The sequence below is a fragment of the Amblyraja radiata genome, chromosome 1, assembly GCF_010909765.2.
Source record: "Amblyraja radiata isolate CabotCenter1 chromosome 1, sAmbRad1.1.pri, whole genome shotgun sequence".
Lineage (NCBI taxonomy): Eukaryota > Metazoa > Chordata > Chondrichthyes > Rajiformes > Rajidae > Amblyraja > Amblyraja radiata.
Genome location: NC_045956.1, coordinates 161,322,731 through 161,344,124, shown reverse-complemented (window position 1 = coordinate 161,344,124; position 21,394 = coordinate 161,322,731). Strand labels below are relative to the sequence as shown.

The window sequence follows — 21,394 nt, the reverse complement described above, 5'->3', positions numbered from 1 at the left end:
GTTAAAGATAAATTTAAATACTTAGGAATCTATGTAACTAAGACATATACCTCTTTATTTAAACTAAATTTCCCACCCTTACTGAATAAACTACATAAGAATATTCAATACTGGAAAACACTCCCCATTTCTATGCTTGGGAGAATTAATGCTATAAAAATGATTTTTTACCGCAACTGCTGTACCTATTTCAATTAATTCCGATATATATTCCAAAAACTTTTTTCAAAAAAGTCGACTCCATTGTTACAAGTTTTGTCTAGGATTATAAGAATCATAGAATAAGTAAAAAACATTTATGTAAGTCAAAGATAAATGGAGGTTTGGCTTTGCCAAATTTCTTATTTTATTTTTGGGCAGTCCATATTAAAAACATGAATTTCTGGCTGGAAGAAATGGATCGACAACCAGATTGGTTAATGATGGAAAAGGAAGACTGTCTACCTTTTGAAATAGGTCAGATCATATTTGCCCCCACAAAACTTCACAAAAAAACCTATAAAGAAAACCCCATAATACATAGTGGAATACGAATTTGGAAACAAATAAAAAAAAGATTTAAAATTGAATAATATACCACTATGCCTTCCCATTGTAAATAATCCTTCATTCAAATCATCCTTTATGGACAAAGGTTTCACACAATGGAAAAATTATGGAATCAAAAATATTGGACATCTTTATGGGAAAGGCACTTTTCTTTCATTTCAAGAGTTACAACAGAATTATGGACTGCACTCAAATAATTTCCTCAGATATCTACAAATTAGAGATTATGTTAAATCTAATACACAAGTCTACAGGAGTAGGGAATCAGAAATTCTTGATGAATGTTTGAACAAGCATCCTAATACTGAAAAACTAATAGCTTATATTTATAACACCCTACTAAACAACGAGGTACCACCGACCGAACCATATAGATACAAATGGGAAAATGAAATAGGTCACCCTATAATGAAAGATATGTGGGACGAAAGTTTACAACAAATACATCAATGTTCATTAAATGCCAGACATACTTTAATACAATTCAAGGTCTTACATAGACTACACTACTCTAAAATAAAGCTAAATAGAATCTTCCCATAAATCTCTCCTATTTGTGATAAATGTCTACATCTAGAGGCTAATTTAACACATACGTTTGCAAACTGTATAAAACTTAAACAATTCTGGGCTGATATTTTTGAAATAACTTCAGGTTATTAATACAAAACTGGACCCAAACACAAAATTAATAATACTTGGAATATCAGAACAAAGTTTAACACTCACAACAAACCAAAGAAATTTCCTCGACTACAGTATAATAATCGGGATAAAATTAATATTAAAATTTTGGAAAGGCCCTACAACCCCCACAATTAATATGTGGATTACGGAAATGTCGGAGACCCTATACTTAGAAAGAATTAGACTTGTCTTAATGGACAAACAAGATATTTTCGATAAAATCTGGGCTCCATTCATTAACTATCTGAAGGGATAGATTGGCACAGCACGAGGACCCAACAGAAACTTGAACTCAGGATCAGATGAAAAGCTATACTTTATAATCTACGAACCTATCTCCATTGACGTATTACAGGTAACCCATTCCACCTCCTCTGTTTTTCTGTTTTTTTTAAATTTGTAACTTTCTACCCTCTTTTTCTCTCTCTTTCTATAAAAAATAAAAACACTAGAAGCAGAAGTAATTGATAATTGAAAATGTTAATAATGTATGATTGATGTATATGAAAAGTTTTTTTACTATAATATGTAACTACTTTATAATATGTCTACTAATAAAAAATAAATTAAAAAAATAAAAAAAATTAGTAAATGTGAAGGATGTTGTAATGAGCAGTTCATTGAATTGTTTATTTTGCTGTTTATTGTCAAAACTGGTCAAAACAACTCTTTTTTAGTATCCTTCAGAAAACACATCAGTCTCGGTGCCCAGATAAAGTTCAGTGTAACCGGACATAGACAGCACTGACATGGACATGGACATGGACATGGAAGGACTATTTAATGACGTGGAAGCACTATTTTATACAATTGAAATCATATAAGGATCTTTACAGTTATATAGGTTTAAGATGTGGATGTGATTGTAGGAAAAATGATTAGTAACTTTACAGATAACATGAAAATTAGTGGTATTGATGACATTGTGGAGGGTAGAATTAAACTGTAGAATGATATTAATCCATTGGAAAAATAGACACAACAGTGGCACGTAGAATTTAATCCAAAAAATGTGACAGATTAATTTGGGTGTCTAATTAGGCTAGGATATACAAAGTGAGTAGTAGGATCTTAGGAAGTACAGATCGACCTCGATATGCAAGTTCAGTGATTCCAAAAGGTATAACACTGGCAGTTAAGGTGGATAAGAAGGCATATGGGATACTTACCTTTGTTATCTAGGGCATTGACTCTAAGTGTTTATGGTCCAAAGCACAAAACATGAGTTAGATCACAGGTGGGGTACCGTGGAATTCTAGTTACTGCACTGTAAGAAAGATGTGATTGCGTTGGAGAGGACGTTTACCAGGATGTTGCCTGGGATGAAATGTTTCGGGTATGAGGAGAGACTGAATAAGCTGAATTTATTTTCCTTGGTGCAGAGAAGGCTGGCGTGATCTCACTGAGATAACAATGGACATAGATGGAGTAAATCGTAAGAAGCATTACCCCGAAACAAAGGTGTCTAAAATCAGAGGGCAAAGCTTTAAGATAGAGGGTAGGAAATGTGTAAAGCTTAAGAAGAGATTCAGGTGAGTTACAGTTTAGTTTATTGTACAGTGAAAAGCTTTAGTTGCATACCATTGCAGAAAGCCAATACATGATTACAATTAAGCCACTTACAGTGTATAGATACATGATAAGGGAATAACGTTTAGTGCAGAACTGAAGACACATTAAGAAACATCATCTGTAAAACCAAATGTGGTAAATAATAGTTATGAAGCTTCACCATTCTAATGAAGAAGGTCCATCTGTCTCCTCAGATCCTGGTGAACTTCTACCGCTGCACCATCGAGAGCATCCTTACCAACTGTATCACAGTATGGTATGGCAACTGCTCTGTCTCCGACCGGAAAGCACTGCAGAGGGTGGTGAAAATTGCCCAACGCATCACCGGTTCCTCGCTCCCCTCCATTGAGTCTGTCCAAAGCAAGCGTTGTCTGCGGAGGGCGCTCAGCATCGCCAAGGACTGCTCTCACCCCAACCATGCACTGTTTACCCTCCTACCATCCGGGAGGCGCTACAGGTCTCTCCGTTGCCGGACCAGCAGGTCCAGGAACAGCTTCTTCCCTGCGGCTGTCACACTACTCAACAATGTACCTCGGTGACTGCCAATCACCCCCTCTCCGGACACTCCTCCCTCAGGAAAATACACTATGTCTGTATACATGTAAATAGATTTATTTATTGAAATCATATTCTATGTCGCTCTTCCAGGGAGATGCTAACTGCATTTCGTTGTCTCTGTATTGTACACTGACAATGACAATTAAAGTTCAAGTTCAAGTGAGTTTATTGTCATGTGTCCCTGTATAGGACAATGAAATTCTTGCTTTGCTTAAGCACACAGAAAATAGTAGGCATTTACTACAAAACAGATAAATGTGTCCATATACCATGATATAAATATATACACACATGAATAAATAAACTGATAAAGTGCAAATAGCAGAAAGTGGTTATTAATAATCAGAGTTTTGTCCGAGCCAGGTTTAATAGCCTGATGGCTGTGGGGAAGTAGCTATTCCTGAACCTGGTTGTTGCAGACTTCAGGCTCCTGTACCTTCTACCTGAAGGTAGCAGGGAGATGAGTGTGTGGCCAGGATGGTGTGGGTCTTTGATGATACTGCCAGCCTTTTTGAGGCAGCGACTGCGATAAATCCCCTCGATGGAAGGAAGGTCAGAGCCGATGATGGACTGGGCAGTGTTTACTACAGTTGAATCTGAATCTGAAGGCAATGATTGGATAAAGTGCTTTTACTTAATCTGACAGACCTAGAAATGCAACATTAATTTAATATTTATTTTTTTCTATTTGCTTTCAAACGGACCCATCAGCTCCTTCACAGTAACATTCAAAAAACAAACTGCTGTCAGAACTCGGGCAAAGTAGCATCTGTGGGGTGAAAGTAATTGTTAATTTTTCGGGTCGAGATCCTGCATCAGGATCTGTTGCATTAATATATAAATATTATCACAAAACTTGTAACGGTGACAATTCCTTTACCCCCACAGATGCTGCTTGACCATAGAACATAGCACAATGCAGAACAAGAACGGGCCCTTCAGCCCACAATGTCAGTGTGAAACATAATGCCACAACCAACTTTTATCTGTCCGAACATAATCCAAATCCCTCCATTCTCTGCATATCTTTTTACCTATCCAAAGATCTCATGCCACGATCACTTCTGCCTCTACCTTCACCCCCGGCAGCATGTTCCAGGCACTCACCACCTTCTGTGTAAAAAAACATGCCCCACACATCACCTTTAAACTCTGCTCCTCTTACCTTAAAGCTATGCCCTCAAGTATTTGATTTTTTCCATCCTGGGAAAAAGGGTCTGAATGTCTACCCTATGCCTTTCCTAATTTTATATCCGTTTATCAGGTCTACTCACAAGCTCCAGCATTCCAGAGAAAACAATCCAAATCTATCCAACCACTCCTTATAGCTAATACCCCTAATCCAGGCATCAATCTGCAAAACCTCCTCTGCACCCTTTCCAAAGACTTCATGTCCTTCCTGTAATGGGATGACCAGAACTGTATATAATACTTCAAATGTATCCTAACCTACATCATGACTGTCTTATACTCACTGCCCTGATCTATGAAAACAACCATGCCATATGCCTTCTTTACCAATCTTTCTACCTGGGTTACCACTTTCAGGGAGTTATGGACTTATTCCCGAAATCCCTCTCGACATCAATGCTGTTAAGGGTCATGGTGTTAATTGTATATTTTCCTCTTATGTTCTACCTCCCAGATGCAACCTCTTACGCTTGCTCGGATTAAATTCCATCTGCCATTTCTACACCAAGTTCTGAAGCTTATCTGTATCCCACTGTATACTTTGCAGCCTTTTTCACAGTCTGGAACGTAGCAATCTTGCTACCATCTGCAAACTTACCAACCAACCTGTCAACGTTTATGTCCATGCGCCGTAGAAACCATTTTATTGGGATGCATCACAACATGATTTGGGAACAGCTCCATCTATCCAAAACGACAAGAAATTGCAGAGATTGGTGGACACAGCCCATTATTGCAAACCAACCTCCCTTTCAATGATTCCAACTACATTTCATGCTGCCTCGGCAAGGTCACCAGCTTCTTACACACTTCTAGATTCAAGGACAGTTTCTTCCCAGCTGCAATCAGGCAATTGAACTGTCCTCTCACAAGCTATAGAGTGGTCCTGATCTATGCCTCTATTGGACAATCATCAGCTGACCAACGACCTGAATGAGTTTTACTGCAGGTTTGAAAATCAGAAACGTAACCCCAGTACCCCCTCCCCAACCAGCACAGCCAGACCCCAGTCTACAAAGAATGGACCCTGCACCCTCTCCTTCCCATTCACCACTTCACACCTTCTTAAGGCAAAACTCCAGTATGAAAAGACTGGACCATTTCCCACCCCAACCAACACTTCGCACCCACTCACATCCTGACCTCAGTCTGCAAGGAAACTTTCCTGAACACATTTGAGAAATTCAATCATTGGAGACATCCAAAGTCTTAGAATAGAATATAATGCCTTTTATTGTCATTCAAGCAGCTTGGTTTGAACGAAATTGCATTTTCTACAGTCTTACATTACAAATAAACCAAGACCCACGCTTAACACAGTTTACACAAACATCCATCACAGTGAATCCCCAACACCTCCTCACTGTGATGGAAGGCAAAAGTCTTCTGAGGATGTAGAGGCGTTAGTGTGCTTTCTTGGCTGTAACTTCAATGTAAGACAAATTGTGGGTGACTATACTTTCAGCTGGTAGAGATGTGTACAAGGAAAAATACAGTAGAGTAATTGCAGGCATGGGGATTTCAGATGCAGCATTACAGTAAGTTGGTGTGGAGCTATAAACGAAAGACTGCAGTACCAGTCCACCTCAGTTCTTATATTCTGTGACTGACACAAAATGCTGGAGTAACTCAGCGGGACAGCCGGCATCTTTGAAGAGAAGGAATGAGTGACGTTTCGGACCGAGACCCTTCTTCAGACTTGTATATTCTGGTGCCAGGTAGTGAACTCTTGACTTAAATATTGTGTCCTCAAGTTGATCCGCATTGTTGGAACCAAACTGTCGCCGAACGTCCCGCCCACGCCACGGATTGGACAAGCGGCCCCACCAAGGGTTTCCGGTGTGGTATCCCGAGGCGGCGATTGGTTCACTCCGATGCCAATCACCCGCTGAGGGTCACTTTGGTCTCCGGTGGGTCCCCCCCCCCCCACCACCCGCGGCTTCAACGCCAAAGTGTAAAGGGAGCGAGAACACAACATGTCTTTTGAACTCTCCTATCAAACATTAAAAACTGCTAATCAAGCGAGAGAAGCGGTAAGTTGCGGCGGTGAAAATAACAATGTTAAAAAGTTTGAGAGTTTGTAAGTATTTGTTTAATTTGAGACGAATTCCCTCCAGTTTTCCCCATTCCAGGTGAATTTATAATAATAATTCTTTTTCCGCGAGCGATATTCTTTCGTCACTTGTTTGGGTTTTGTTGATGAATGGGTTCAGTTGTTTGAAACATTATTGCAAAGGAATCTTCAAATTATTAATTGTATCGCGGTTGGGCATTACTTGGGCTTGAGTAGTACGGAATTGGGAGCTGTCCGAAAGTAACGGGGTTAGCTCTCTTTTATTGAATAACTTATACTGAGTGAGAGGGTTCAGTGTTGTCATTTTTTGATTAAGATTTAGCGGCTGCGGTAGGCCCGTGGGATCAGCTGTTGCTATGGAAACCGCTTCACATCTGCTCTAGAGCGCCCCTGCGAGTAGGGAGGAGTTCCCAGTGAAGACAGACACAAAATGCTGGAGTAACTCAGCGGGACAGGCAGCATCTCTGGAGAGAAGGAATGGATGTGTGATGTTTCGGGTCGAGACCCTTCTTCAGACCCTTTTCTCCAGAAATGCTGTCTAACCCGCCGAGTTACTCCCGATTTTTGTGTCTATCTACGGTTTAAACCAGCATCTGCAGTTCCTTCAGGACTTACACAGGAGTTCGGTCCCAGCGGTTCCCAGTGTGCGGATGAGGAGGTCGACATGATCGAAAGGCGTTCGCTCTCAATCTATGTGTCAGATATAGTAACAAGGAACTGCAGATGTTGGTTATATCTGCATGTACAATATTGTCAAATTGCTGGTGACTGCACTTTCAACTCGTAGAGATGTATGTACGGAAAAATACAGTAAACGCAGACGTGCGGATTTCAGATACAACATTGGTGTGCAGCATAAGACAAAGCTGCATAATATAACGTAGCTATACAGGAATCAGTTTGAAGAAGTGTTCCGATCGAATACGTCGCCTATCCCCGTTCTTCAGGGATGCTGCCTGTTACTCCAGCATTTTGTGTCCACTTGTCGGATACATTGATTATAAAGTCACGTAATTTAAACCAATATCTTTACCAAATCGAAGCAAATAAGGCTCTGCCAAATGAATTCTAATTAATAATCTAAGGATTCATTAAAGATGTTGCTGATATTTTGTTGAAATAGTAAAACAAATGTATCTTATTGATCAGCAAAATTTGAATGCATAACAAAAATGATCACAATCGGACAATATTTTCATCATAAAGTCATTTGAAATAAGAAGAGCATAGCTTAGCACATATAACAGTACACCACCGAAATAGTCCCTTCGGCCCACAAAGACTGCCCAATATAATGCCAAGGCCAATCCTTATCTGCATTCACATACTCTACATCCCTCCCTTTCTCTGCATATCCATATGCCTATCCAAAAAAAAATTTGTAATGCCATTATCATATCTCACTCTACTACCACCCCTGGAGCACGTTCTGGACACTTGCCACCCTCCGTTTAAAAAAATAAATCTGTCCCACACATCTTTAAATTTTGATCCTCTCACCTTAAATCGATGGTCACAAGTATTTGATATTTCTACCCTGACAAGGTTCTGACTGCCCACCTTTTGTAAGTTTCAATGAGGTCCCCCGTCAGCCTTCTAAACTCCAGCGAGTAGAGGGCCAGTGCTGTCAAACGCTCATCATATGCTAACCCACTCATTCCTGGAATCATTCTTGTAAACCTCCATGGACCCTTTCCAGAGCCAACACATCTTTCCTCGGATTTAGGGTCCCCATTTGCTCACAATACCTCAAATGCGGCCTAACCAACATCTCATAGAGCCTCAACATAACATCTCTGTTTTTGTATTCCAGTCGTCTTGCTATAAATGCTAGCATTGAATTTGCCTTCCTTACTACCAATTTGACTTGCAAATTAACAAGTTCCTTTGCACCTCCGATTTCTGGATTCTCTCTATATTTAGAAAATAATTTACGCCTTTAATTCTTATTACCAAAATGCATGACTCCGCACTTTGCTATACTGAATTTAATCTGCCACTTCTCTGCCCACTCTCGTAACCTGTCCAGGGCCTTCTGCAGAGTCCTTGCTTCCTCTACTCTGCCTGCCCCTTCACCTATCTTAGCATCAACTGCAAACTCGGCCACAAAACCTTCAATCCCCTTATCCAAATCATAAAAATACAACGTGAAGCGAAGCAGCCCAGCACCAACCTTTGCGGAACACCATTAGTCTCTGGCAGCCATCCTAAAAAAGTGCCCTTTATTGCAACTCTTTGCCTTCTGCCATCCAGCCAATTCGCTAACCATGCTAGTATCTTCCCTTTAATACCATGGGCTCTCATCTTCCACAACAGCCTGACGTGTGGTACCTTAACGAAGGCCTTCTGCAAATCTAGGTAAACAACATCTACAACCACCCCCCCCCCCCTCCCCCCCTCACCCCCGTCTGTGCTGCTATTAACATTTCCTCAAAGAACTCCAGCAGATTCGTCAGGCAAGATCTTCCCTTCGCAAAAGCATGCTGACTGGCCTATTTTATCGTGAACTTCCAAGTACTGTGTAACCTCATCCTTTATAATTGACTCTAAAATCTCATAATAGACAATGGACAATAGACAATAGGTGCAGGAGTAGGCCATTCAGCCCTTTGAGCCAGCATCGCCAGTCAATGTGATCATGGCTGATCATCCACAATCAGTACCCCATTCCTGCCTTCTCCCCATATTCCCTGACTCTGCTATCTTTAAGAGCCCTATCTAGCTCTCTCTTGAAAGTATCCAGAGAACCGGCCTCCTCCGCCCTCTCAGGCAGAGAATTCCACACTCACAACTCTCTGTGTGAAAAAGTTTTACCTCATAGAAACATAGAAACATAGAAAATAGGTGCAGGAGTAGGCCATTCGGCCCTTCGAGCCTGCATCGCCATTCAATATGATCATGGCTGATCATCCAACTCAGTATCCTGTACATGCCTTCTCTCCATACCCCCTGACCCCTTTAGCCAGAAGGGCCACATCTAACTCCCTCTTAAATATAGCCAATGAACTGGCCTCAACTACCTTCTGTGGCAGAGAATTCCACAGATTCACCACTCTTTGTTCATCTCCGTTCTAAATGGCTTACCCCTTATTCTTAAACTGTGGTCCCTGGTTCTGTACTTCCCCCAACAATGGGAACATGTTTCCTGCCTTTACCGTGTCCAAACCCTTAACAGTCTTATATGTTTCAATAAGAATCCCTCTCATCCTTCTAAACTCCAGAGTGTACAAGCCCAGCCGCTCCATAATCTCAGCATATGACAGTCCCGCCATCCCGGGAATTAATCTTGTAAAGCGGCCGATTCGGGACCTCCAAGCCATGGAGTGTCCGTCCGTCCCAACGTCGGAGTTTCGAGGATCCCGACGAGAGGGCCTCTACATCGGGCCATCCGTAGCGCTGACAGCGGAGGGTTCATGGCTCCGACCACGGATGAACAAAGGAGGACTGACAAAGTTATTGCCTTCCACCACAGTGAAGAATGTTGATTTCACTGTGGTGGATTTTCTTGCTATATTCTATTGTGTATTGTGCTCCTTTGTTTGTATGGCTGCATGGTAAGTCAAATTCCATTGTACCTTAATTGGTGCATGTGGCAATAAATGTGAACTTGAACTTGAATTATCTTTTCCAACTTTATAATTATGCATGTATTGCTAGATATTCCCTTGCTTTTGATTCAGTTGCCAGTGTTCTATTATTATATTACGCTGCAATTTTTACTTTATAAATCCTGTCAGAATCTTTGCTTTATGATATGCCTCCTTTGCTTCCATGATATGTTCCCATTTCTTTGTTCAGTGGTCCATTTTTTCTCTTGAGAGATGTGATGGTAGTTGTGCAAATTATTTTTCAAATCTTGACAGGAGTCATCTAAAACAAACATGTTTGGCTGTTTGAAGCGATTGTCAATAAATCATAGAGGTTTGTGGTCCAGAAAAAAAAGACTATGGTAGGCAGATGCCAGATTTTCTGGCTGAGCGAGCAAACAGGATATATCTAAAATACAAGTTCCTGTTTGATTGTTGGAAGTTTAATGGCTCTTCTGTTGACTCTCATAATTCTTGTGATCTCCGAATTGAACTGCAATATACAATTTTTTTTAACTCTACTTGTTTTACAATAAATATTTATTTTCTAGTTGCAAACAAATTGATACTTTCATTATCCCAGATGTCGTTAATATTTCCATCTCTTACCTGCAGGAAGAAATTCGAACAGAAGGTCGCCGTAAGAATCTCTTGATTCTCATTCTGCACCACCTAACTGAAGAAGGGTGAGTGTGGTAATTGCTTTAGCCACTTTATTAGAAGTATTTCTCTTCGTCGACTGTAGCTTTTTTTTCTGGTCAAAACAATTAACTATATTTCTCATGAAACACTCTTAATCAAAATTTCATGTAAAGATTTAAGAATAATTTGGTTTGACAAGACAGAAAACAGGAAGGAGATGAAGTACTTAGTAACTTGGGGTCCAGGCAACAACCTCTCCCTCAATGTTAGCAAGATGAAAGAGGTAGTCGTTAACTTCAGGGAGTGAGGTGATGTACACGCCCTGGTCAACATCAATGGTGCCAAGGTGGAGATGGTTGAGAGCTTCAAGGTCCTAAGCATAGAAACCACCAACAATTTGTCCTGGACCAGCCATATTGAAGCTGCAGTCAAGAAAACACACCCATGCCTCTACTTCCTCAGAAGACTTGGTTTGCCATGCCTCCGAGGACTTTTACCAACATCTACATATGTGCCATTGAAAGCATCCTAACAGGATGCATAACTGCTTAGTTTGGCAACAGCTCTGCCCAAGACTGCAAGGAATTGCAAAGAATTGTGGATGTTGTCCAGACTATAACACAAACCAACTTCATCTATGCATCATGCTGCTTGTAAAGCAGCCAACACAATCGACAATTTTCACCCCGGTTATTTTCTCTTCTCTCCTGTTGGGCAGAGAATACAAAAGCTTATTACCACGTTCCACCAGGGTCAGTTTCTACACTATTATCAGACTACTGAATGGTCCTCCCATAATCTAGGATGTGGCCTCGAACTTCCAACCTACTTTGTTGTGGACTGCATCATTTTATCTGCACGTTCTGATAACTGTAACGCTGTCAAACTATATTCTGCACAATGGTATTTTTCTCTTTGCACTACTTGTTATACTTGTGTATGCTAAATTGTACACTTGCAGAGTATGATTTGGCTCGCTAACACGTTCACAAGGCTTTTCACTGTATTTTGGTACACGTGACCTTAATAGTTGTTGTGTCTTAAATTAGTGTCAGTGCAACCAGCTGGTTCGGGAAAAATCATTTATTGCAACTGCCAAATTTCATTGTCTGCACACATGAATGAAATCCAGAATTTAATATCAATTTCATGGGGCAATGATGGTAAAAAATTGTTGTTTCTGCTTCATTACTCTGAATTATTTGGCCAAAGATTTTTATTAATTGAAGAGATAGGACTGAGATGGGTATATGGGGTAAAAGATAAACACAAAGTGCTGGAAAATCTCAGCGGGTCTTTGGAAACACCTCTGCAGAGCATGGATGAATGATGTTTCAGGTTGGGACCCTTATTCAGGTGGGTATACAATATGATAGAACTTTCTTTATCCAGGAGGGGATTTGATCTGCCAACAGTCATAAAAAATACAAAATACATGAAACATGAAATTAAAGAGACGAGTGGAAAGGCTTGGGGATGTGCAAAGATTGAGGAGGGAGGGGGGGGGGGGAGGTAGTGGAGTCAGTCTCAGTCTCCGTCTACCCCACGACAGAAGGGGGAGGAGTTATAAAGTTTGATAGCCACAGGGAAGAAAGATCTCCTGTGGCGTTCTGTCCTGCATCTTGGTGGAACCAGTTTGATTCTGTAGGTTTTCCTCGGGTTGACCAGTGCGTCATAGAGGGGGGGGGGGGGGGAGCTGTATTGTTCAGGATGCTCTGCATTTTGAGGAGAATCCTCCCCTCCAAGCCCACCTCCCATGAATCCAACTCCACTCCCAGGAAGCAGCCAGCCTCCTGATGAGTTTGTTGATCCTATTTGCATCCGCAGCCTTTGCCCTGCTGCCCCAGCACATGCAAGCGAAGAAGATGGCACTGGCTACCACCGATTGGTAGAACATCTGCAGCATCTCACAGCAGACGTTGAAGGAACGGAGCCTTCTTAAAAAGTACAACTGGCTCTGTCCCTTCTTGTACAGGGCCTCAGCGTTCCTGGACCAGTCCAGTTTACTGTCCAGGTACACTCCAAGTATTTGTACTCCCTGGTAAACTGCACCAGTATGTACAGTTATTTCATCTCATTAAATGGCAGGGAGTTAATGAACTGCATGTGTTCCTTTATTTCATTCCTACTTTTCTTTGTCTTTTATTTCAAGTATTTTTAATCTGGGCAATGTTTAAGTATTTATGGTCTTACATTTCTTTTGGAGTAAAATAATGCTCTAAGTTGGGCGACACAGCAGTGCAGCGGTAGAGTTGCTGCCTTACAGTGCCAGATTCCAGGATTCAATCCTGATTATGGGTGCTGTCATAGAGTCATAGAGCCATACAGTGTGGAAACAGAACCTTCAGCCCAACTTGCCCACTTTAACCAACATGTCTCATCTATACTAGTCCCACTTGCCTGCCTTTGGACCATATACGTCTAAACCTGTCCTATCCATGTATCTGTCTAATTGCTTCTTCAACGTTGCAATAGTACCTGCCTCAACTCCCTCCTCCGGCAGCTCATTCCACACACCCACTAGCCTTTGCGTGAAAAAAGATCACCCTTTAGATTCCTAGAAAATCTTTCCCCTTTCATCTTAAGCCTTTGCCTCTGGTTCTCAATTCCTCCACTATAGGCAAGAGACTCTGTGTGTCCACCCGATCTAGTCCTCTCATGATTTTATACACCTCTATAAGATCGCGCCTTATCCTCCTGCAGCCTGCTCAACCTCTCCCTATAGCTCAGACCCTTGAGTCCTTACAACATCCTTGTAATTTTTCACTGCACCCTTTCCAACTTAACAACATATTTCCTATAACATGGTGCCCAGAACTGAGCACAATACTCTAAATGCAGTCTCAGCAATGTCTTAGATAACTGCAGCATGACCTCCCAATGTCTATACTCAATACTCTGACTGATGAAGGCCAATGTGCCAAAAACCTTTATGACTACCCCATCTACCTGTGATGCCACCTTCAAGGAACTATGTACCTGCACTCCAATATCCGTCTGCTCTACAACGTTTCGCAGAGCCCAACCATTCACTGTGTAGGTCCTGCCCATGTTGGACTTACCAAAATGCAACCTCACATTTCTCTCTATTAAATTCCATCAACCATTTGTCAGCCCACCTAGTCTACCAATCAAGATCCTGCTGCAATATTTGACAACCATCTTCACTATCTGCAATACCACCCACTTTTGTACCATCTGCAAACTTGCTTATCTTGCCATGCACATTCTCATCCAAATCATTGACATAGTTCTGTCTGTACGGAGTTTATACGTTCTCCCTGTGACCACATGGGTTTTCTCTAAGTCCTCTAGTTTCATCCCATACTCCAAAGATGTGCAGGTTTGTAGGCTAATTGGCTTCAGTAATTTGGTGATTGTAAAAATAAATTGTCCGTAATGTGTAGGATAGTGCTAGTGTTTGGTGTTATTACTGGACGGTGCGGACTCGGTGGTCTGGAGGGGACTGTTTCCATGCTGTGTCTCTAAAGCTAAAACTACTGTGTTTTATGCATCTGAATCATAGTCATTCAATGTATTTTTCCTTTCTGTAAATTACAAGTTATATAGATACAGCAAATACTTTGGAACAAGAAACCAATCTCGGATTGCGAAAATTTGAAGTTTGTGATAATATTGATCTGGAAACGATCTTAATGGAATATGAAAGCTACTATTATGTCAAGTTTCAACGGTTTCCAAAATTAACTAAAAAATCAGCTGATGATGGTAAGTAAAGCATGGACTTTGTTCAGATCTGAACTGCGGCAAGTGAATATTTGGTGGAAATGTTTGCTAAATATTGCTTTTCTGTGTGTGTCTTTCACTATTCATATATATATGCAAATAGGATTCCTTGTACCTTGAAGTTATTTGCAAAGAATTAACACTTGCCTTTTTCAATCATCAGGTAGATAATTAGTTGGCTTTAAAATTCAACTTGCTGAGCTAACAGTAAAATGAAATTGCTCCATGACTACACTCCTCCCCCTTCTTTGCATCCTCCCCTCCCTTCTCTCTTTCACAACCATCAATTCAGAAACTGGAGAAAAATGTTGTATTGTATAAGTGATACAATTGAGTCACGGGTCTAGGCATAAACCCAAGATTTTACAAGAAAAAGGGGTCTTAGTTTATTTACATTAATAAAGTGAATTCAGAGCCATTGTAAATCAATTTTTAAATTGCACTTAAATTCATATTTTGGACATTAAATATTTTGGGTCGCAGCATACAGCACACACACACACGCATATATATAGAATAAATTATTATATATGATTCCAGCATTTAGATTGTGTAACCATCAGTCCCCTGATGTTAGACCATTGAGATTTTGTGCAGTTTCAGACCACCAAAGGCAGAACTAGTTTTGATGTTTGGTTATTCTTTTCTCAGAACATAATGGAAAAATACAAAATACGAGTTTAATGATGGGATAGGATAAGTGGAAGATAGGATGTGAATGGTTAGCATTTGTTACAGCGAATTAATCGTCGATAGTTTCCTTTATTTAGTAGATACTGGATGCATAGGTGGTGAGAGCAGGTATTGAGGGGGGTTGTTCTGGGACTCAACGAAACACCAGTGAAGGGAAGTGCCCACTTGATAACCCCACTGATATACTTGTATCTCCCGGTGGCTCAGCACCTCAACTCCCCCTCCCATTCCGAATCTGACCTTTCTGTCCTGGGCCTCCTCCATGGCCAGCGTGAGTCCCACCGCAAATTGGAGGAGCAGCACCTCATATTTCGCTTGGGTAATTTACACCCCAGCAGTATGAACATTGACTTCCCCAATTTCAGGTAGTCCTTGCTTTCTCCCTCCTTCCCTTCCCCTTCCCAGCTCTCCCACAGCCCACTGTCTCCGCCTCTTCCTTTCTCTTCCTGCCCCCCCCCACCCCACCCCCACATCAATCTGAAGAAGGGTCTCGACCCAAAACATCACCTATTCCTTCGCTCCATAGATGCTGCCTCACCTGCTGAGTTTCTCCAGCATTTTTGTCCACTTGCATCTACATGATCATTTTTTAAATTTGTGCTTGTTAATATGTCGGTAGCTGATTATTGCATATGGAGTTAGTTATTATCCTTAGTATAAGTTGGTATAACTAACTCTCGGGCAGATGGGGCTCGTCAGCCTGGGAAGGCAGTCCACTTAGGAGAGGGAAAACTCTGATTTAAAATTTCCACTGCCTTGTGGCCATATCCAGTCATGGAAAAGGTTCCTGGAGTAAACCTCAAGAAAATCTGGAGCCGGAGCCTCTAAGGCAGTTCGTCGTTGTCTACAACCTCGCTCTGGCAGCTCCTGCGACGGCGCTGGTGCCAAACTGTAACGGCCCTGCTATTCCTTTGGATCGATCAGCGACGTGGAGAGGGGGGACGTGCTGCATGGGCAACAGCCTATCCTCCATATGACATCGCCCAGGCTTGCATCTGACCACACATCACCTGCAAACTAGGATGCATCACCCATGGTCAGTCATGACTGAAGGGGGCCTACTAAGTTGGTATGATCAGTTTAAATAGTACTTTGGTTTTGAGCTTGGTTTTCTTGGTTGAGCGCTTAGCCTGGTGTTATAGCACAAGTAGTTTGTGTTTTAATTGTAATCATATGAATGTACAATATAATTTTCTGTATTTTTTTAAGGAAAAGTTGGGTTCTCCTGTACTAGTCAAAAATTATTTCATATAGTTTAGGCATAATTTTGCCACCTGAATCAAAAAAGAACATTCCAGATTACCTGGGTGCTTGTAGCCTCTTAGGGCGACACAGTGGCATGGCGGCGACCTGCTGCCTTGCAGCACCAGAGACCTGGGTTTGATCCTGTCTATGGGTGCTGTCTGTACGGAGTTTGTTCGTTCTCCCCATGACCGCGTGGGTTTTCTCCGGGTTCCTCCCACACTTCAAGGACCTGCAAGTTTTTAGGTTAATTGTCTTCGGTAAAATTGTAAATTGTTCCTAGTGTATAAAATATTGTTAGCATAAGGGAAGATAGCTGGTCAGCGCAGACTATGGGCTGAAAGGCCCGTTTCTGTGCTGCATCTCTAAAGTCTAAAGCAAAGTCTAAAGAATGGAGATCCTTGCTCCAAATTGCAAAGAGTGTTTTGTGATGTGATGAATATGGCATCACAACTATGTAGTACGGTCGAGATGGACCAGCGGGAATTTTCATGTCTGCCTTTTTCACATATTTGCATACATAGTATTATCGACTATGTAGTGCAGTCAAGGTGGACCAGCGGGAATTTTCTTGTCTGCCATTTTCACATATTTGCATACGTTGTATTATAGAACGCCATATAAATCTGAAAAGTAGTGCAGAGACAGGAAGTAGGATTCGTCTCAAATTTGGTATCCATTGTGGGGGGATGATTTTTTGTGTGTAATGTGAATATGTTAGTTTGTGTCCAAGATGGCTGTCGGAAGGGAGAGTGGACGTTGGCGCGCTTTAGCTGCCGCTGCTCTCTCTTCACATTGTGTTTTTGATTTATTTGTCTTTGGAGCGAATTCTGTCTTTAATTTGTGTATTGGTGATGTCCTTATTATTTATTTTACTCCGACTATATGTTTTTTCTCTCTTGTTAACTTCTGTAAGGTGTCCTTGAGACTTTGAAAGGCGCCCGCAAGTAAAATTTATTATTATTATTATTATTATTATTACAGTGAGTTGGTAAATTGGATACAAAAGGCGTGGTTAGTAGATAGATGGTTGTGGTAATTGGATGTTTTCCTGACTGGAGGTTTGTGATAAGTGGTGTTCCACAAGGATCAGTATTGGGACTCCGTTAATTGTAATCTCTGGAGAAAAAGGATGGGTGACGTTTCTGGTTAGAAGTAGGACTGGGGTTGGGGGGAAGGAGGATGAAGAGAGCTGGAGGCATGAAAATATCAGGAAGACCTGGATCAATCAGGGCTGGCCACTAATGACCTCAGGTAAGGCGGTGCTCTGGTAGGCCCATTGTTGGCTAGGGAACGTGTGATCTCAAGAGGGAAACAATGTGAAGAACTGTGGAACTGGTTAAACATCCAGGATGGTGGTCAGGTCGGGCGGAGTTCCCCCCGTCGTGTACCATGTAATCCTGTGCTGCCTGCTCCATGGTTGGATAGTCGGTGACTAAACCATCTTCCCCACAGGAGGAGGGGGCTGTGGACCCTCAGCAGGACCAAAAACAAGACCTGTCAACGGGCGGATGAGCTACTAGCGAGCCGAGGGCCATCCGCACTTCAGTAGTAGTTGCGATCACTGTCGTTCATGGCATTGTAAGGAATGATGATAAAGCACACACACCAAAATCCTATACTTCCAGCGGCAGATGTCCGCAGGAACTGGAGGACAGAGATGTGTGGTGCGTCCGTCACCGTTCCCATCGGAAACCAGCACCACTGTGTCGCTAATGTTTTCAACCATGATGAATGAATGAATGGAGTTCCACCAACCAGTTCCACAATTCTCTACATTGTTTCCTTCCTACAATGTGGCAATCAGAACCCCAGGCAATGCTCCAAATGTTGCTTAACCAAAGTTTTATACTTCCGCTATATGATTTGCAATTTCTATACTCAATATCCTGACCGATGAAGGCAAGTGTGCTATACACCTTCTTTACCAACTTATCCACTCTTGTCACCACTTTCAGGAACTTGCACCTCAAGATCCCTCTGTACATTCATGTTTCTAAGTATCCTGCCATATACTCCATACTTTCATCTTGCATTTGACCACATTGGTTCACTTTCCACAAAGTTACTTTGTGTCTATCTTTGGTATAAACCAGTATCTACAGTTCTTTTTTCTACATTCTGAAAATTGGTTGAGTTGAGGATAGAGAGAAATGTTCAGAAAAGAAATAGCAGAATATACATCAGATGGAAATTTGGATGGAGAAATGGCAGATGGAGTTTAATCAGGACAAATTGAGGTGTTACATTTTGGGAGGTCAAATGCAAGGTGAAAGTATTGAGTATATGGCAGGATACTTAGAAACATTACAACATTTACAGAAGGTACTTGGGGTGTATGCTCCTGAAAAATTGTGACTCAAGTATATAAGGTGGTCAAGAAGGTGTCTTGATCAGTCAGATATTGAGTATAGAAATTGCAAATTATACAGCAGAAGTATAACATTTGGTTAGGCTACATCTAGAGCATTGTCTCTACTTCTAGTTGCCACACTAGAGGAAGGATGTGGAGGCTTTGGAATAGTTGTAGAGGAGGTTCACCCGGATGTTTCTCTAGAGGATTAGAGGCTGTGGGGCTACTGGTAAAAGTGTATAACCTCATGAGAAGCATAGATTGATTGCTGGAATGATACAACCCCGAAACAGGCTCTTCGGCCCACTGAGTCAACTCCAACCATCAAACACTCATTCACACTAGTTCCCCTTTTCACCTCTGCACACTGGGGACAATGTATAGAAGATATTGGAGGAAATCAGAGCACCTAGAGAAATCCCATGCAGTCACAGTGAAAGCATGCAAACTCCACACAAACAGCATCCGACATCAGGATCAAGGTCTCCGACGTTGTGAGGTACCAGCTGCACCTTAGAAAGGGAAGAGAGTCTTTATTTTCTGAGAGTGGAAATGTCAAATACTAGAGAGCAGGTTTAAGGTGAGAGGGCAAAAATATAAGGGAGATTTGTAAGGCATTTAGACTAACCTATGCACAGGCAGGGAATAGAGTGATATGGAACTTGTTCAGGTAGATGGGATTACCTTGATTTGGCTTTGTGGTCAGTGCAGACATGGAGGGCTGAGGATCTGTTCCTCTGATGTACTTCCCTATGTTCTTTTTCCAATATTCTGTCTTTCGTAACAATGAGCTAGCCCACTTTAACCGTAGCACACAACTATTGGAAGGCAAAAATGATTATCTGCCACTTTCTTATGCCTGATATACCAATGAAAGAGTATTCATTTACATGAATCATACAAAGCGAATGTGCTTTAAGTGAAAGGAAAAAAATGTATAGTATTGGCTAACTTTGTTTATTTTGGTCTTCTAGAAAATGCAAAATTACAGCCCCGAAATGGAGGGAAAATAAAAAGGTAAAAAAATCAAAGGATAACATTGAGGTTTTGTGTAGAATCTTATGAGGCATAGATTATACAAAAGTATTTTTTGCAAAATTGTTGTTATGAAGTTCTTATTTGTATTTTCATTCTGTAAATTATATTTTATCAAATAAAATGCATGTTTTCTTTTCCATCTATCAACTTGGGCAACACAGGCCAAGTAAATTCAACAATCAATTTACTGTACTCAACAAGCAGAGGACATTAGTTAATGGTGATAACATCTCTCATCAATTACACTGCTATGATTTGTCTTGCTTTGTATGGGCAGGAAATATTTTTTTCAATTTTCCATTTTATCAGATAGATGATCATCTTGTCGCTGTACTGGAACAGCTTGAACAGCATAATTATTCTGGAGCCCAGATTTTAGGCACCACAGTTGAACCTTTGTTTAAACCTATAACTTTTGCTGTTAGCTGAGTTTGCTCAGCGGTTTCATTGTGCCGTTTTAAATTAGGCTGGCTTCTCCGATAGTACACAGGAGGAAGCTGAAATGGATCTTTGATTCTTCTGGTTGAAGATGACTGCATATAGATCTGGGTTGTAGCTTCACCAAGTTGTCTACTAAGTTTTCTGCTTCTGGCCCACAAGTGTACAACTATAATTGACCCATGGTTGGAATTCAAGTGAAAGAAAGGTCATGTTGTACGATAACATGTTATGATGGGATTCTTCCCGTTCTTAATGCTTGTTTCAACTTGTGAGTGTCCACCTTAATTAGGTAGATGTACTCTAAATCTATGCCATATTTATGGCTGTATCACACGAGTCAATCATTGAAAATTGGTGCTGAAGGAATAGGTAAAATCTATACAATCTGTAAGATGCACTGCAGCAACATATGTAGGTTTCTCTGACATAATCTCCCAAAACTGCAACCTCTTAACTTGGAAGGACAAGAGTCAATAGGTATGTGGAACTGTCACAAGGAACCATTTCCTCATTAAGTCATACAGCATCTTGACATGGATTTATTTATACAAATATTGTTATTCCAAATCAGTAAATCAGAGTTCTCAAACATCCAAATAACAGCGCTGTGGGATTATCTTCATCCAAGGACTGCACTGGTAAAAAAAAGTGGTGCACTGACACCTACTGGAGATGGACATTAAATGTTGGACTTGCCAGTGGTACTCACATCTTGCAATGCTCTTTGATTAAAAGAATCTCCTTAATACTTTAAAGGAATGTTCAGTGGGATTTACCTCTATGCACTTGTAGGACATTCTACTAATGCTCTTGTGTTCTTGTGGCATGGAGGAGCACAAAGCTCCTAAACATGTTGCAGCTTTCATTGATTAAGTTTTCCCTTTTGATCCACTGGCCCCCACTACTTACCTGAAGGTTCAGTAACTAAATACAATGACTATAGGAGCAAAATTCACATGCATGTACTGTATGTATGTCAATTTGCACTGTAATTGTATGAACATAATGGAAAAAACAGTG

The 21,394-nt window shown here is 41.1% G+C and overlaps 1 protein-coding gene across 1 annotated transcript in view; it reads left to right on the top strand.

Moving 5' to 3' along the window:
• Positions 1 to 6,440: 6,440 nt before the first annotated feature.
• Positions 6,441 to 21,394, top strand: part of katnal2 (katanin catalytic subunit A1 like 2) — a 52,149-nt gene continuing 37,195 nt past the window's right edge. Inside the window, exons 1-4 of the mRNA XM_033033998.1 lie at positions 6,441 to 6,590; positions 10,834 to 10,904; positions 14,423 to 14,589; positions 19,870 to 19,912. Coding sequence (XP_032889889.1) covers positions 6,534 to 6,590; positions 10,834 to 10,904; positions 14,423 to 14,589; positions 19,870 to 19,912 — 338 coding nt within the window. The 5' untranslated portion in view covers positions 6,441 to 6,533. The remainder of the gene's footprint in view (positions 6,591 to 10,833; positions 10,905 to 14,422; positions 14,590 to 19,869; positions 19,913 to 21,394) is intronic.